The sequence below is a fragment of the Mustela nivalis genome (assembly GCF_964662115.1).
Source record: "Mustela nivalis genome assembly, contig: HAP1_SCAFFOLD_2440, whole genome shotgun sequence".
Taxonomy (NCBI): Eukaryota; Metazoa; Chordata; class Mammalia; order Carnivora; family Mustelidae; genus Mustela; species Mustela nivalis.
Genome location: NW_028134225.1, coordinates 32,929 through 51,355, shown reverse-complemented (window position 1 = coordinate 51,355; position 18,427 = coordinate 32,929). Strand labels below are relative to the sequence as shown.

The 18,427-nt window shown below is 38.9% G+C and overlaps 1 protein-coding gene across 1 annotated transcript; it reads right to left on the bottom strand.

Annotated features, from left to right (window-relative positions):
- Nucleotides 1–8,626: 8,626 nt before the first annotated feature.
- On the bottom strand, nt 8,627–18,427 carry LOC309857932 (disks large-associated protein 1-like). Its single transcript, XM_082750639.1, has 2 exons — nt 18,021–18,427; nt 8,627–8,746 (listed from the first exon to the last, which is right to left on the bottom strand). The coding sequence occupies exons 1-2, from the start codon at nt 18,273–18,275 to the stop codon at nt 8,651–8,653; spliced, it is 351 nt and encodes a 116-aa protein (XP_082606765.1). The 5' UTR covers nt 18,276–18,427; the 3' UTR covers nt 8,627–8,650.

The following is an 18,427-nucleotide window of genomic DNA, read 5'->3' as shown; positions in this document are numbered from 1 at the left end:
GCAGAGGAGAGGGAGAGGGAGAAGACTCTCTGCTGAGTAGGGAGCCTGACTGGGATGCTGAGATCATGGCCTGAGCTGAATGCAGCTGCCCAACCGATTAAGCCACCCAGGCAACCCACTAAATTTTATAACATTGAACAATTTTAGTAACTTAACATGTTTATGGAAAAAGTATGGGTAAAAAGTATACCCTTTTATTAATTCATGGTTAGTGAGTGAAATTATGGGGAATTTTACTTCTGTAATTTATAAATTTTCATAATGTATAAATAGTATCTTACTTTTAAATCATTAATTAGATTTAATAATACATAATTATGGAAGTGATAGATGATACTTAAGACACACATACACACAGTTTTTTCATTGTTCAGAAATCCCATCAGAGAGGTATAAACTGCCCACATACTGTTTTATGTTTTCCTCCATGTAAATTTATATACCACTCTTATAATGAAAATAAATATATTCTTCTTCTTTTTGTATGCACTGTTAGAGTTTTAGAGTCATTAGTGGGATCATATAAGAAAGTCTTAAAAAAAAAAAAAAGCCTTGTATGAACCATTGTTAATACTCGATTATTACTTGGAAGGACAGGGGAGATCCGTGGGAGCCCCTTTGCTTTCTCACTGTAGTAAATAGGAAGGATTGGTTTACTGGATTTGCTAATTATTAGCTCAAAAGACAAGAAGACCTCATGCAAATTCCTAGGGGAGCAGTCAGAAGGATGAGATGGGGACAGGATGCTAGGAGGCATTGGGATACAGAGCAGAGGCAGAGCAGGAGGTGTTGCCAAGGTTTGCCGTCTTTGCTTGAGATCATTCAGTCCCTCATAACAATAAATACTGTATGCTGTGTGGATCCTATCCAACAGGGCAGCTAGCTGATCCTTGAAACAGGAGTTGGGGAAAGACAGCTAATGTTTGATGGAGATGAGGAATTTCTTCCCTGGCTTAAGAGAAGCAGTCTTGTTGCATGCATTTGTTATCTCTCATTTGGCACTGCCGTGGCATTTAAACCAAAGACCTTTAGACAGCATTCTTAAGGCATGGTCCCCACCACGAGGTAGCTCTGGAGAAGGGATGTGGCACAGCTACTATGGATGGCATTTTGAGGTCATAATGGCCATCTGCAAGTACACTAGGGAGATTTTTAGAATACTCCATTTAGATTCCTCTTTTTGGAGCAGATTGGTTACTTAGTACATTTTACTAATGAGTTATTAACTTATTCCTTCCGTTTTAATTTGTAGCACTGCAGAACACCTAGATTTAAAGTCTCCCCCTTCATAGACAAATCAGCCAGGTGGACTTGGGTGAATTAGTTTTGGTTCCTAAATTGTGATGGATTCAAAAGATGATAATGAGGAGTGCCTAGGTGGTTCAGTGGGTTAAGCCTCTGAAGGTCAGGTCATGATCTCAGGGTCCTAGGATTGAGCTCCTCACTGGGCTCTCTGCTCAGCAGGGAGCTTGTCCCCCCTCCCCCGCCCCCTTGCCCCCCCCCCCACCTACTTGTGATCTCTCTTTCTCTGTCAAATAAAGTCTTTTTTTTAAAAAAGGTGATAATGAGTTTCTTGGCCTCTTAAAAGTCTTAGTTAATCTTCCTCTCTTTGTATGATCTCTTTCTTTCTCTGGCTCTATTTCCATTCTCTCACTTTTTGTTAGGTTACAGTTGTTTATCAGTCTATCTCAGAAATAAAGAGATGGATTGTACTAGCCATTCAACACTGTAACAATTTATCACTAGATAATTAAAAAAAAAATTCCCTTAGCTGTCCTTAGATAATCTCATCTGCCCAATTTTGCTTTTTAAGATCCTATCTCAATTAATTACTACTAGCAGAATTGTAAAAAAGAATCCTAATCAGAGACAGAAATTGTAAGTAATCCCTGTTTGACAGTGGATTTCTTTTGGAGAGGTTGAAAACAATCATTAACATCAATTTGTTTATTTTACATCGGTTAACTATAAAGTGACCTTTGAGGAAGGGTATGTTTTGAAAAACTAAACAGGAAAATTGAGATTGCCAGTCCTTTTGGGAGATGACTCTGAAATAAACCATTCAAAGTACTGAGAAACTGACCATCCTACAAAGTTCAGTAATTCATTAAATGTTCAACTTTTTCAAAACATGGTAAAAGTGGCTCATTCCAAGTTTTGGGGTTGTTATTAGGTGTGTCCAAAGAATGCAGTATTTAGCATTATCATAGATAGATACATATTAGGGTATTTATTTGATAAAACAGAATAGTTGACTGCAGGGGAAATGTTTGAAGTAAAATTTTAAAATTGAGATAATTTTCTCTTATTGCTTCAGAAAAAGTGGTATAATTACTTTCTTGAGACTTTAATCTTTAGGGAGATTCCATTTGGGTACATAATAGAGTAGGAAACATTTATATGGTGTTTCCTATATGTCAGGTATTTTTCTAAAAGTTTTACATACATACATTAAACCGTATACCCTAAGACAACACTCTGAGGTTAACACTATTATCTACTATTCCTCTTCTTTTTAATTAATAAACTTTTTAGAAAAGATTTTATTTATTTATTTTATGGACAGCGATCACAAGTAGGCAGAGAGGCAGGCAGGGGTGGGAGAAGCAGACTCCCGGCTGAGCAGAGAGCCCGATGTGGGGCTCGATCCCAAAACCTAGGGATCATGACCCCGAGTCGAAGGCAGAGGCTTTAACCCACTGAGCCACCCAGGTACCCCTAAACTTTTTTTTTTTTTTACGATTTTATTTATTTATTGGACAGACAGAGATCACAAGTAAGCAGAGAAGCAAGCAGAGAGAGAAGAGGAAGCAGGCTCCCCTCAGAACAGAGAGCCAGATGTGGGGCTCCATTCCAGGATCCTGGGATCATGACCTGAGCTGAAGGCAGAGGCTTTAACCCACTGAGCCACGCAGGCACCCCTAAACTTTGTTTTTTAAAGCAGTTTTAGATTCTCAGCAAAATAGAACACAAAGTACAGTGATTTCTTATATCCCCTCTGCCCCTTCCCCCAGCCCCGGACCTCCCCTTTATCAACATCCTCCACCAGAGTGGTATATTTGAAACAACCTGAACCTATATTGACACATCAGTACCATCCAAAATTCATAGTTTACATTAGGGTTCACTCTTGGTGGGGTATGTTCTTCAGGTTTGGATGGATGAGTAATGACATGCATCCACCATCGTAGTAGTATACAGAGTGGTTTCACTGGCCTAAAACTCCTCTGTGCTCAGCTATGCATTCCTCTCCCTCTTTTAATCACTATTTTTACTATCTCAGTTTTGCCCTTGCCAGAAGGTAGTTGGAATCACACAGTACGTAGTCTTTTCAGATTGGCTTCTTTTGCTTAGTAATATGCATTTAGGTTTCCTGCACATCTTTTTGTGGCTAAAGAGCTTATTTCTTTTTTAATGCTGAATAAGATTCCATCCTCTGGCTCTTTACTCTTTCACTTACAGAAGGATGTCTTGGTTGCTTCCAAGTTTTGCAATTATGAGTAAAGCTGCTATCAATATTTACGTGCAAATTTTTGTGTGAACATACATTTTCAACTCTTTTGGTAGTTACCAAGGACTGCGATTGCTGGATTTTATGGCAATGTTTAGTTTTGTAAGACATTGCTGAACTGTTTTCCAAAGTGGCTGAACCATTTTGCATTCCCACCAAAAATGAACAAGACTTAATGGTGCCTTACCACCATTTAGTATTGTCAGTGTTTTGGATTTTGGCCGTTCTAATATGTGATTAGTGGTATTTCATTATTTTAATTTTCAGTTCCCTAATGATATATGATGTGGAAAATTTTTTTATATGCTTACTTGCCATTTGTGTATCTTAGGGGAGGTACCTGTTAAAATCTTTTGCCCATTTAAAAAATCAGGTTGTTTGCCTTCTTATTATTGAGTTTCAAGAGTTATTTGTATATTTTGGATAGCATCCCTTTATTAGTTGTGTCTTTTGCAGATATTTTCTCCCAGTGTGTGGCTTGCCTTCTCATTCTCATGACTCTGTCTTTCAAGAGCAGAAGCTTTCAATTTTAATGAGGTCCAGAGTTTATCAATTACTTTTTTTTCATGGATTGTGTCTATATTTTGTATGTTATAACTATTATATACTCTATTCTTACAGTCAAAAAAACTAGAAAAAAGAAACTGTTATTAAGAAAATCACCAGGAAGAGAAAAGACATTTAACAATACTATACTGTAAAAAATCTGTGTGTAAGTGGACCTGTACAGTTCAAACCCATGTTGTTCAAAGGTCAACTGTGCTTCCTTTTTTACTCTTTTTAATAGTTGCCCTAGAGATTGCAGCATAAATTTTACAACTCACCCAAGTGTGCTTTCAAATAACACTCTACCACTTCAGGAGTGGTGCAAGTACTATGTAATTAAATAATCCTAATTCTTCCCTCCCATTCTTTGTATCATTGCTGATATATATATATATGTCCTTTGACTTCAGACAGTACCTATGAATGTTAGCAGAATGGAGCAGACAGGGTATGAGACTTGAAATGTGAAGCCTGGAGCTGGCTCCTAGTTTCAATACCAGGGTGCTCTATAATTCAGGGCAAGACACTTCTCTGTGAGCCTGAGGGATAAGATGGTGTTTAAGGACCAGCCTAGGCTGCAGTCCTCTCGGGCTTCCAATTATCTTGAAGTCTGTACTAGCAAAAGTGCTCTCTGAGTTCTTAATAGGTTTCTGATGCTTCGAAAACAGGCTGCATTCACAGACATGCAAAGTGCTCCATTGTTGTTTTTGGAAAAGACTATGGACCAGGTTCCTAGAGCATTTTGAGAAGGTTCAGATAGAGGTTTGGACTCTGGAGGTTTGGTCAGGCTCATCAGCTATGGTCTCATTGATTTCTGGTTATTAGCTAGTTACGGAATGGCAAGCCTCTTAATTGTACACTAATGAGAACTTAGTTACAATTAACTCATTTCTCATGAGCTAATGATGATTAGCTTTTTATTTTTTTAAGATTTTATTTATTTATTTGACAGAGAGATCACAAGTATGCAGAGAGGCAGGCAGAGAGAGAGGGAAGCAGGCTCCCCACTGAGCAGAGAGCTCCATGGGGGACTTGATCCCAGGATGCTGAGATCATGACCTGAGCTGAAGGCAGAGGCTTGACCCACTGAGCCACCCAGGCACCCTTGATGATTAGCTTTTAAAGAAAGGCTATATTAGTTCAAGTAGTTCCCATAGGCTTTCAGGCTAAAAAAAGATGAACTATAAGACACCTTTAGAATCTCCAGATGTCTCTATCATTTGAACTTGATAGAACACATTCTCTGGATCAAGTCACTCATATGACTTAGGCCTCTTCTAAGGGGGGGGATCACAAACATGTAAGAGCGTGGGTGTGGACACTGGGATTCCAAGTCCGGCTTCTCTGTCTTAGTAACTCTTTGGTTTTAGACAAGCTCTGTGTTTGAGTTGAGAGTTCTCACTGGTTTGTTGGGAAGCTTATGAGGTAAAAGACACCAATGGAAAAAAAAAGAAAAACTCTTTATTCTGCCTTCACTCATTCTTTCTCAGATGCTCTTCTTCTTCGTCTTTTTCTTCTTTTAGATACTCTTTCTTTATGTGGATTTGTTTCTAGCCTTTATCATCTTCCTTTTGTCTGAGGATCTTTTTTTTTTTTTTTAAGTTTCTTTCCCTCCCTCCTTCCCTCTCTTTCCTTTTCTTTCCCTTCCTCCCTTCCTCTCTTTCTTTCTTTCCTTCTTTTGTAATCTCTGTGTCCAACATGGGACTTGAACTCATGACCCCAAGATGAAGAGTTGTGTGCTCTCCAACTGAGTCAGGCAGGCGCTCCTGAAAACTTTTTAATATTTCTCACAAGGCAGTTCTACTGACAACAGATTTCTTCAATTTCTATTTGTCTGAGAACGACTTTATTTCTCTTTCACTTTTCAAGGATAATTTTAGAGTACAGAATTCTAGGTTGGTGGGCTTTTTCCCTTCAAATATTTAATATTTCACTCCACTCTTTTCTTACTTGCATGCTTTTTTAAAGAAAAGTTGCATGTCATTCTTATCTTTGCCCCACTATAGAAAGGTGGTTTTTTTTTTTTTTTTTTCACTTTCTCCCTCTCTCTTTTTTTTTTTTTTCTTTTGTTCTTTTCAGGACTTTTTCCTTTTGATTTTCCTTGAATATGGTATCTCTAGGTGTAGTGTTTTGAGCATTTATCCTGCTATATCTTTTCTGAGACCTGGATCTGTGGTTTGGTGTCAGACATTAATTTGGAGAAATTCTCAGTTACTATTTCCTTTCTTTCTTTTCTTTCTGTTATTCCCATTATGCATGTTTCTTCTATAATTGTCTTACAGCTTTTGGAAATCCTGGTTTTTGGGTTTTGGGTTTTTTTTTTCCCCTCAGTTTGTTTGTCTTTGCTTTTAGTTTTGAGAGTTTCTATTATTTTACCCTCAAGCTCAGAAATTCTTTGCTCCTCTGTGTCTAGTCTACTGATGAGCCCATCAAAGGCCGTCTTCCTTTCTGTTACAGTGTGTTTGATCCCTAGCAAATCTTATTTATTCTTTCTTAGAATTTCCATACCTTTGCTTCCATTTTCCATCTGTTCTTACATGCTGTTTACTTTTTCCAGTCTGATAATTCCAATAGTCCTGCCATATCTGACTGGTTCTAATGCTTGTTCAGTCACTCTAAAGGCTTTTTACCTTTTAGTATGCTTTATAAATTATTATTGAAGAATAGGCATGGTGTCCTGGGTAAAAGGAACTATGGTGAATAGGCCCTTAGTAATGTGACAGGTGTGGGGGAGGGGAAGCATGCTGATTGATTAGGAGATCTTTTGGTAAACCTGCACCCCTGGACCATGAACTTCAACAGTACTTTTCAGTTTCTCTCCATCTTGTGTAAAGACAGAATGGCTAGAGGGGGGAGGGTTGGATGTTGTGCTTCTTCCACATGTAAGGCTAGAGGGAGCTGGAGTTGGGTATTTCCCTTCCCCTGGGTGGTTTGGTCTCTGATAAGACTCCAGCAGGTTAGGCTCTGATAAAATAGTTTCTCCTGAGGGCAGACCTTGTTTAGAATGCTCTGGTATATTCTCTTAATATTGACATTTGATAGTTATTATTTTTCTTTTACAATGATAGATAATGTTCTGCAGTTGGTTCCCATCCTTTGAGTGATTTCATTCAGGATAGCTCAATGAATATATTTACTGGATCAATGGGTATGGATACATATATAACTATTGCTGATCTTTTAAAAAAAATTTTTTTTATTAACACATAATGTATTATTTGCCCCAGGGGTACAGGTCATTGAATCATCAGGCTTCTGCATTTCACAGCACTCACCATATATTGCTGTCATATTGGTTTCCACATGGTTGTATCAATTTACTGGGGTTCAAGATTATTTAATTACATGAAATTCTAAAAATATTATATATACATATATGAAAACCTCCTAGATACAAGTGCAGTGTTAATACCACAAGGCCCTGAAATTACACCCCTTCTATAAACTGATTTTTTTTTTAAAGATTTTATTTATTTATTTGACAGAGAGAGATCACAAGTAGGCAGAGAGAAAGGCAGAGAGAAAGGCAGAGAGAGAGGAGGAAGCAGGCTCCCCGCCGAGCAGAGAACCCGATGCAGAACTCGATCCCAGGACCCTGAGATCATGACCTGAGCCGAAGGCAGTGGCTTAACCGACTGAGCCACCCAGGCGCCCTATAAACTGATTTTTAAGCCATTTTTCCCAGATAACCTTTTCCCAGAGACTCAGTTTATGTTGCATATAGCCTTGCATTTGGGACGCAATCTGTAGATACTTATTGGATGGATAGATAGTTGGATAGCTGGATGACCTCCAACTGATTCCTTCTAATCAACACACAGAAAGTTAGTGACAAAGTTGCGATGATACACTGATCTATGATATAGAGCTATTTCTCACACTATAACTGCAGTTCTACTTTGTTCACCAATATAGATTGTATGCTTAGTATGTGAAAAAACAGTTCTAGAAGCTGGGGGTACTACTATTAATAAAATATAGTTCTACCCATCATGTACCTTACATACAGTTTGATTGAGAAACTCATATATCTCTCTGGATTAAGTTCTCATTCATAAAATGAATGTAGTGATCTCAGAAATTCCTTCTAGTTTCTGAAATTCTTAATTTCCAGTTCTAGATATTCATATTCTTGAGTAAGATTATTTTAAGGAATAATCTAAAGGAACTGGTGATTCAAGATAATGATAGATCTTCTCTTTTTTTCCTTCCTTCCGTTCTTCCCTTTTCATCATTGAGTGCATACTAAACACCAGACACAATTAAGTGCTAGGAATAAAAATAGGAATAAGATAAATCCTCTTCTTTTAAAAAGTCTACGGTCCAAAATGGGAAGATTTTTTTGAAGAGGAATGGTTTGGCAACACAACAGTACTGCACAGAGTATTTATGTATATGTGAATGTGATGTGGTTACTCTAATATTCTAGCAAAAACTTGAGTGGTTTCCAGTATTAAAAGTAGAGGAAGGAATCAGCTAAATGCTTCCAAAGTTAATGGAAAATATCACTGAATCTTGTAGGTTTATGTCAGGGGGAAATACTGGTACCATACTTGCCAATATCAAGATGAAAGATGACAAATGCCAATAGACTCACCACTTCTCTTCTTCTACTTGCACTCCTACGGACTGGAACTTACTGGGTGCTTTATTTTCCCCTGTTTTATCAGTCTCTTCAGCATCATCCACCTGAAGAAATAATCAAACAGGCAGAGATGCCCTATTTTAGTAATCTTGCCTGAAAAACAAATGTCACATTTTATCAGAAACCTCTGCAGTACTACTGGAATATTTTGTGATTTGTAGCCTATTTGTTCAATATTTGTGTATTTGATGAGGGCCATTACTACACTGTTAGCATGTGCTTTGACTCTGCTGATCTTAGTAAAATGAAATTTTATTTGCTCTTAAATGTCTATGATTGCCCCATAGATTTGTTTTTTTTTTTAAATTTTATTTTTTCAGTGTTCTAAGATTCATTGTTTATGTACCACATCCAGTGCTCCATGCAATATGTGCCCTCCTTAATACCCACCACCAGGCTCACCCAACCCCCTCCACCCGTGTCCCCTCCAAAACCCTCAGTTTGTTTCTCAGAATCCACAGTCTCCACTGATTTGTGAGTATGTGCTTACCTGTGAATGCACTATATTAGAAAGGAACACTGCATGGAAATGGTTCTTAGAAGTTGTAAATTTGCAGATAACAAAATACAAAAGAAGGAAGAAATTTTATTTACTGTAGTTAGAATGGTTGATATTGAGATTTAGGTACTAACTTTTAAAGATAAACTATATAGTATCTTCATTTTTTTCCCCCTTAAACTAAGAAATTGACTTTGAATATCATGCCATGATTCCTAAGTAGCTATGTAGACTGCAGCTCACATAGAAAATGTGTCTATTGGGACTTCATCAAGGTCAAAAGCTTTTGCACAGCAAAGAAAACAGTCAACAAAACCAAAAGACAACTGCCAGAGTGGGAGAAGGTATTTGCAAATATCAATAAAGGGTTATTATCCAAAATCTGTAAAGAACTTATCAAACTCAACACCCAAAGAACAAATAATCCAATCAGGAAATGGGCAGAAGACATGAATAGACATTTCGGCAAAGAAGACATCCAAATGTTCAACAGACACATGAAGAAGTGCTCAATATCACTCAGCATCAGGAAAATACAAATCAAAACCACAGTGAGATACCACCTCACACCAGTCAGAATGGCTAATATTAACAAGTCAGGAAATGACAGATGTTGGTGAGGATGCAGAGGAAAGGGAACCTTCCTACACTGTTGGTGGGAATGCAAGCTGGTACAGCCACTCTGGAAAACCGTACGGAGGTTCTTTAAAAAGTTGAAAATAGAGCTACCCTGTAACCCAGCAATCGCACTACTAGGTATTTACTCTAAAGATAAAAATGAAGTGATCTGAAAGGGCACGTGCACCCCAGTATTTACAGCAGCAATGTCCACAATAGCCAAACTATGGAAAGAACCTAGATGTCTATCAACAGATGAATGGCTAAAGAAGATGTGTTTTATACACACACACATACACACATACACATATATATACACAATGGAATACTGTGCAGCCATCAGAAAACCAAAGTCTTGCCATTTGCAATGACGTGGGTAGAACTAGAGAGTATTATGCTGAGTGAAATAAGTCAGTCAGAGAAAGACAATTATCATATGATCCCTCTGATATGAGGAATTTGAGAGGCAGGGCAGGGTGTCATGGGGGATAGGGAGGGAAAAAATGAAACGATGGGATTGGGAGGGAAACAAACCATGAGAGACTCAATCTCAGGAAACAAACTGGGGGTTGCTGGGAGGTGGAAGGGGAGGGACAGAGTGGCTGAATTATGGATATTGGGAAGGGTATGTGCTATGGTGAGTGCTGTGAAATGTGTAAGACTGAAGATTCACAGGCCTGTACCCGTGAAGCAAATAATACATTAGTTGTTAATTAAAAAAAAAAAAAAAAGAAAGCAAATGTGTCTATATTTAAATGATAGCTTTTGTGACAAACACATAGAGGTTCTATGGTTATTAGATTTCCTTTCCCAGATTTTATTTTTTATTTTTTAAGATTTTATTTATTTATTTGTTATTTATTTGTCAGAGAGAGAGTACAAGAGGGGGAGTGGGAGGCAGAGGGAGAAGCAGGCTCCCTGCTGAGGGAGCCTGATGCAGGACTTGATCCGAGGACCCTGGGATCCTGACCTGAGCCAACGGCAGATGCTTAACCAACTGAGCCACCCAGTCATCCCTCCCAGATTTTATACTTCCTCTTACAGTAATATTACTAATTTATATGATTTTCTATTTTATTTTGACCTTAAAATTTACCAGCATAAAGTTGTCAACAAGTATTTTTTGTAATTTTTAAAAAGGATTTCTAATTTCTAATATTGTTAATTTGTGTTATCCCTTTCAGTCTCCTTTTCCCAGAGAACTGACTTTGGTTTCATATATCAATTCTATTTTAGTTTTTCTTGCTGTTGGTCAGTTTTTGTTTTCCAATGCATTTATTTCTACTTTCATCATTAATAATTTCCTTCCAATTTACTGTTCTTTTATAGTTTTGTGAATTGAGTGTTTTGTTTATATTGTGATTTTTTTGCATAACTGTGAAAGAACTTAGGGCTATGAATTCTTCTGAGATCATAGCTAGGGCCACAACCCATAGTGATGATTTTTAGGATTCTCGTCATTTATTTCATAATACTCTTGGATTTCCTCCTTCATCCAAATGTTATTTAGAATACTTTTTAATATATTTAGATGGTAGTTTTTGTTATCTGCTTAGCATTACTTTCTAGTTTTAATTTGTAATGGTTGGAAACCATTGGAAACCATGTAATATCTCTTCTTTTTTGGAATCCATTAAGATTATCTCTGGAATTTTGACTTGAGATAAGTCCCCTTAAAAAATATCTTCCTGGGATGCCTGAGAGGCTCAGTGGGCTGGGCCTCTGCCTTCAGCTCAGGTCATGATCTCAGGGTCCTAGGCTCGAGCCTCACATTGGGCTCTCTGCTCAGCAGGGAGACTGCTTCCACCTCTCTCTCTCTCTGCCTGCCTCTCTGCCTACTTGTGATTTCTGTCTGCCATATAAATAAAATCTTAAAAAAAAATCTCTTCCTGAATATGCATCAATTCTGATTTCAAGAATGTAAAAATAAAATTTACAAAGTCTGAATGTACTGAGTACTGTCACAGCAAAACTATTCATGACACTTTTTAAAGAATTGGCAAGGTACACTTTATTCAGGGGGGACTATTGTGATAGGCACAGGGACCACAGTAGGCTTGGATTCAACTCCAAATGCAACAAGAAAAAGTAGGAATTTATAGCCAAGGAGCAGGGTGTCAGTGCGTAGAAATTTATAAAGAGGAGACATCAGGGATAAGAGGGGACCTCACAGCATCCTTGCTGAAGGCAGGCCAGGGTGATCAGGCATCATCTGGGGGGCGATGGAGGATGGAGAACATGATCAGATGAGAAACTGGACACCAGCCCTGGGGCATTCTGGCTAAACTGACTTAGCAGGATTCTCACTAAAATTGGGCGACGCAAAGATGGACACACAAATACAAGAGTCAGGGCCTAGTCAGGAAGTGAATTCAGAGCAGCCTGACTAGAGTCTGGCCAAGGAGAGTCTTGTTATCAATACTACCTCCACTGCTTGCCTTCATTGGTGTACGTCCATTGATTATGAATCATTGATGATGTGACTTTTTTATTTCTCAAGGCCCTCTTTTAATTAATAGTAACAGCTCATTTCGTTTGTCTCAATCTATGGACTAGTTCACTCAACATGGCAGTTGGACTCATCTCTTCACATGGGGCATAATGTATCTCTGTACTCTTGGACAGGCATTAAAAGAAATAAGTAAATCTTAGGAGTGCAATCTCAGATAACTTAATTTTCTTTTTAATTCAAAGGATGAGAAAGCAAACCACATGTTCAAAGTGATGTGAAGATCAAGCTTAAAGCTCTTTTAGGTTGCTTTACAACATGAGTTCAATGACCATGGAGGGAAGTCACAATCTAATATCTGGAGGTGGAGAGGTTAAGATATAAAGCTACTACATGAAACTATATGTGCAATTACTCTTGAGAGACTAAAAGATGGTATAACCGCGTTACCTTTGGGGAAGGGAGTAGGAGTCAGAAGTAGAAAGATGGGGGCATTTCGTATTTTGTTCTATATCCTTTCATACTGTAAATCCTTTATAACAATACCGTATGCATATACTACTTATTTTTGTAATTTTAAGAGAAACAAATTACCCTTAATGTGACCACTGACTTTTTAGAAGGACATACAACTTAGCTCTAAATTGGAAGCAACCAGTTACCTTCCCTGTGACCCGCCCAGCACTAGACCACCAGAGGAAGCCACCAGATAAAGTAGTTGACTTGAATTTTGAACTATATTATAAACAGAATACATGGTTTAAGATATTATAGAATCATAATTAGTGCCATGAAATGTTCCCACTAGTATGCCAAGTAACTGTTCTAAGACTTAAGAGCTAAGTGAATTAAGACTACAAATTCACCCTTCCCATCTCAAGCTTTTTAATACACGTGCTTATGGTTTATTTATTGGACAAAGTGCCGTTTTCTGGTGACTTGCTTATTATCTATCAGCTCCAGGCCCATATTCTATACCCATCTGGTCTGTGGCAGGGGCCAGGACTCTGCCAACTACATTTCCCAGGCTTTGCTGCTGGCCAGCTTCCAGTTTTATTCTAACAAAGGAAGGTGGGAGGAGGGAAGGGACTTTCTTTCTGTTTCCACCTTCTGTGGGCATTGCTCCAGCATGCGAGGGCAGCTGTGGTTTCAGCCCCTTTGACCCATGTACCAGATGTGCTTCTCCCTTGGATGTCCCAGCACCAGCTGACCACACCTGCCATGGTGGTGCAAGGCTGGCGGCACTAGGGACTCTCCCCTGAAGTCCTTAATTCTGGGAACCTCACCTTTCCCTTTTTGCTCCCTTAGTCCTAGAAGTGGTAATTGCTTAGTGCATCACATTATTGCTCTCTCAATCTTCCCATAACTGTAGAACCAATATTGTGTATCAAACTGCCTCTGTTTGAGAACTGAGCATGGTTTCTGTTTTCCTGAATGGGATTCTAACTGGTTCCATGTGGCTACACTCATGTCGATGAAGAAGGCTTAGAGAGTTAGCCAAAGGAGGATATTGCAGCTTTACAGTATAGGACAGTAGCAAAATTACCCAATGAAACTTTGCCCAATGATGCATGATAAGTATCTTAAGTCCCTTAAGAACCATGATCCTCCATGCATAGAGAAAGGGAGAAAGAAAGGATCCAGGGGTCTCAACGACAAGGATGGAGGACATTGTACTCTATGAATTGAGGACATTGTGCTCTGTGTTTGAGCCCCACCTCACCCATCTAAACCTACAGCTGATTTGCATCCAAGTGTTGTCATCTTCCAAGCTTCAGCTATTGTATGTAAATTTATCTTAGTGACTTTTACCCCCTTACAAAAATGCACAAATGTCACCACTCTTACATAGTACTTAGGGTAATCTATTTAAATTTGTGAAGTGACTTTCAAAATGCTTCAAGTAATTGCATAGTAATTACATCTCTGTCCTGAAAAAAAATTAAGAAAACCCTTAGCAGATAAAATTTCAGCAAGATTGGCTATTATTTTAAAGGAAGGTAATAATAACAGCTAGATCTGATATTGAGTGAGCTCACTACACTTAGAATCTTACATATATTGTATCAGTCAATTTTTTTTTTTTTTAAAGATCCTATTTATTTGACAGAGAGCACAAGCAGGGGTGCAGCACGCAGAGGGAGAGGCAGAAGCAGGCTCCCCCCAGAGCAGATCAGCCTGATGTGGGGCTTGATCCCAGGACCCTGGGATCATGACCCAAACTGAAAGCAGTTGCCAAACCAACTGAGCCACCCAGGTGCCCCTCAATCAAGTTTTTAAAAACATTTTATTTATTCATTTGAGAGAGAGAGAATGAGCAGAGATGGGGGGAGGCACGGGGAGAGGGAGAAGCAAACTCCCTGCTGAGCATGGAGCCCAAATGTGGGGCTTGATCCTAGGACATTGAGATCACAACCTGAACACAAGGCAGATGCCTAACTGACTGAGCTACCCAGGTGCCCCATGTAACAGCCTATTTTTACTATACCTGTGGGATAAATACCCTGTGGGATAGCAACTGTTATTCTCAATTTTCAGGTGAGGAAACTGGAATCATTAAGTAATTGGCCTAAACTCACACAGGGTATAAAGCAAATGATTGTAATGTTAGTTGTTAGGCATGGATTAAATTAAAAATGTAGGGGAAGGGTTGGAAACTCTGACCCTAAAGAGGTAAAGGTTGGGAAAGAGTCCAGGATCCTAGTATTATCTATTTTGGGGATTAGGATTTAAATTAGGTTACAGTGTAATAAAATTTGATGACTATTTTGCATTTTGAATTTTTACTTATTATTCTTCATCAAAGAAGAGGTGTGGCATGGTCACATTAAGCATCAAGGTACAGTCTAGGCTCTGTTAATGTAGAATGTGTGGCCTTGGGCAAGTTACTCAACCTCTCTGTGTTCTCATCTATAGGGTAGAGATAATCATACCCCCTATGCCATAGGGTTTTTGTAGGGGCTAAATGAGACAACCACATAAAGTACTCAGTTCTTCCATATAGTTTCTACAGTAACGAACAGCGATTGGAGGAAGAGTTAGAGCAAGTTTTCTGCTCACTAAAATATTCATATATTTAAGTGGCAGGATGATATCTGTAATAAAACTTTCTCCCCAATACTGTATGTGGATTTCAGAGTAGTTCCATCTTACTGGGTGAAAATGACAATAATATAAGGTAGATTTCATGAATATGAATGCTTTATTCTGAGTAAGAATTATGTGGCGAAGGGGTGCCTGGCTGGCTCAGTCAGTAGAGCATGTGATTCTTGATCTTTGGGTTGTAGGTTTGAGCCCCACAGTGGGTGTAGAGATTACTTAAAAAGAAAAAATAAATCTTAAAAAAAAAAAAAGAAAGAAAGAAAGAATTACTTAGAGCAGAACTTATAAGACCAACTGGCAGACCTGGGAGGTGATTAAGATGGATATATAGAAGCTTTTTTTTTTTTTTTTAAGATCTCATTTATTTATTTGACAGAGGGAAACAGCGAGAGAGAGAGAACACAAGCAGGGAGAGTGGAAGAGGGAGAAGCAAGCTTCCTGCCAAGCAGGGAGCCCAATGCGGGGCTCTAGCCCAGGTCCCTGGGATCATGACCTGGATGCCCAACAACTGAGCCAACCAGGCACCCCTATACAGAAGCTTTAAAATAAAATGAACAGTAAGACAGACAAACAACTATCTTTAAAGTATGCTATTATTGGGTGCCTGGGTAGCTCAGGCATTAAGCGCCTGCCTTCAGCTCAGGTCATGATCCCAGCATCCTGGGATTGAGCCCCACATCAGGCTCCCTGCTCAGCAGGAAGCTTGCTTCTCCCTCTCCCTCTTCCCCTACTTGTATTCCCCCTCTCCCTGTCTCTCTCTCTCTCTCTCTGTCAAATAAATAAACAAAATCTTTCCAAAAAAAGTATGCTATTATTAAATACAAAAGGCAAGATATAGAATAGTGTGAGGTATATGTTAACATCTGGGTAAAAAACGGACAATAAATTAAAATATGTATTTGCTTGAATATCCACAAAGTATCTCTGTACAGAGATGCAAATGTTGGTTATATTTCCTCCAGCAAGGAGAACTGACAGTCTATTAAATAAGAATGGGAGGGAGACTAGTCACTGAGTACCTTCTTAGAACTTAGAATTTTGAGCCAGAGAAATATATTATCTATTGAAAAATAATGTAAAATAAAGAAGAATGAACATTAAGGAAGTAGAAGAATGCTAACATGGCTGGGTGCCAGCTATGTGCTAGATAAGGATGGTAGTTTTTTTTTTTTAATCATTTAATCATATCACAAAATTCATCTTAACTCCTGCTAGGTGTATAGTTACATCTGGCATTGAGTACATTCACAATGTTGTGCTAGATCACCATTTCATGTCTAGAATTTTTTCATCATCCCAAACTTAAATTCTGTACCATCCTAGAAAGCTGGAATTTTTAAACTCAATCTCAAAATAATTCTGTGAGAGATGGTTAAGGGAACAGGCTCAGGAAGATGGCATCATTTACCTGGGACAGCAGGAAGGACCAACCTCTGTTCTTCTCTGCTCCTTCAAATCCCTTGGGCTGGTGGGAGACTAGTTAGCTTCTAGGGGAGGTAGGAGTAGGCATGGGTGTGGAGGCTGGCTTTGCGCATGTGCCTTCTGCTGTGTCTTCTAGTACCAGGCACCAATGCCACAAGTTCTTTTAGGAACTTGACAGCTTGTGTTATGGAAGCTTGTAGACACTATATATATATATATATTTACACACACACACACATACATATACATATATATATGAATATATATTTATATATATGTAACCATTTGACTCATTGCTACTAGACAAAATTTAATTGTCCTTTAGAAGTGCACTGTACAGAATGCACTATGAAAATACATCATCGTTGTGAAAACCTACCCCACGCCTGGCTTTTAGATGTGCCTTAGAGTTGGTTCATTGTAAATAGATTTATTGGCTGCCACGTCAGGAAGTTATTATTCAAAGGGCACCTGCATGATATGGCACAACAAAAAAGGGAGAAAGGCATGACTCTTCTCCATTGAGAGAAGGAAGTTTCTAGCAGGGTAAGCCAAGCTGAACAGATGTGAAAAACAAGAATCAGTTTGATCTTATCTTTGAGCAGCAGAAAACACTGGGCTGAACTGAGGAGCCTGCTGAATTATCTACCACTTTTTGAAATGCATGATTAAATAACCAGCAATTATGCTGAAACTACTGCACATTCTTTGCTCATGAAGCTGCGATGTGAGTGATTGCTTTCTACACTACTAGTCACTTTGGTCTTGCTCTCCCTCACTCCCACATGTATGAGAAGTGATTCACGTTTTTGTTCTCAGATGGTTACTCAATAGTGTTGAACGTACTATAACACAACCCAGTAACCCAAGTTATTCTTGGATGTCCACTCCTTTTTTGAGAATCAAAAATGTGCATTAGCTATTGAGTGCACTTTGTGTGTGATTGTGTTCATGTTTGTTTAGCTATTCTGATGCTTTGAGTCACACATTTAATTTAGAGGACAAAAATAACAGCCTCTAATAATGCCTACAGACAAAATATCTTCATAATTTTTTAAGTCACGGTCAACAATGTAGGAATTTCAGAGCCAAGTGTTTGAAAATCTGGTCCCACACATGGCCCTATCACCCACAATGTCCAGATGGCAAATCTTCTGGAAAAATAAAAGTGCGTCATTTCTTGAGTTTTGGGGTCCCTATTTCAAAGGACAGAAAGGGAGGCTGTTACCTGTATCCCAATAGAGAGACAGCGGTTTTTCTTAAAGTGATCCTTCTTCCTGTCCTCCGTAGTGACAGTGGCTATGGTGGTTGTGGTAGTGACTGTGGCAGGGTTGTTGCTCATGTGTTGACTCGCAGGGCCATGGATCTGGGCATTTGCAGCTTCGATGGCGGCTGTCAGAGCCTTCATACTGTCCAGGCTCTCCGTGGAGTTGCTCAGTCCAGACTGGCTGATAATATCTCCTCGCTGGCCCTGTCCATCCATGTAGGCATCCTGGGCAGACTCTGTGCTACTCTGGGCTGTGATAGAAATGAAAGGTTTCGTGGTAGTTCTGGGTGGGACTGGAGGTGGTGTCTTCTTATATGTTGTAATGCAAGATGACACTGGAAGACAGTGAAAACAGAGACACTGTGATT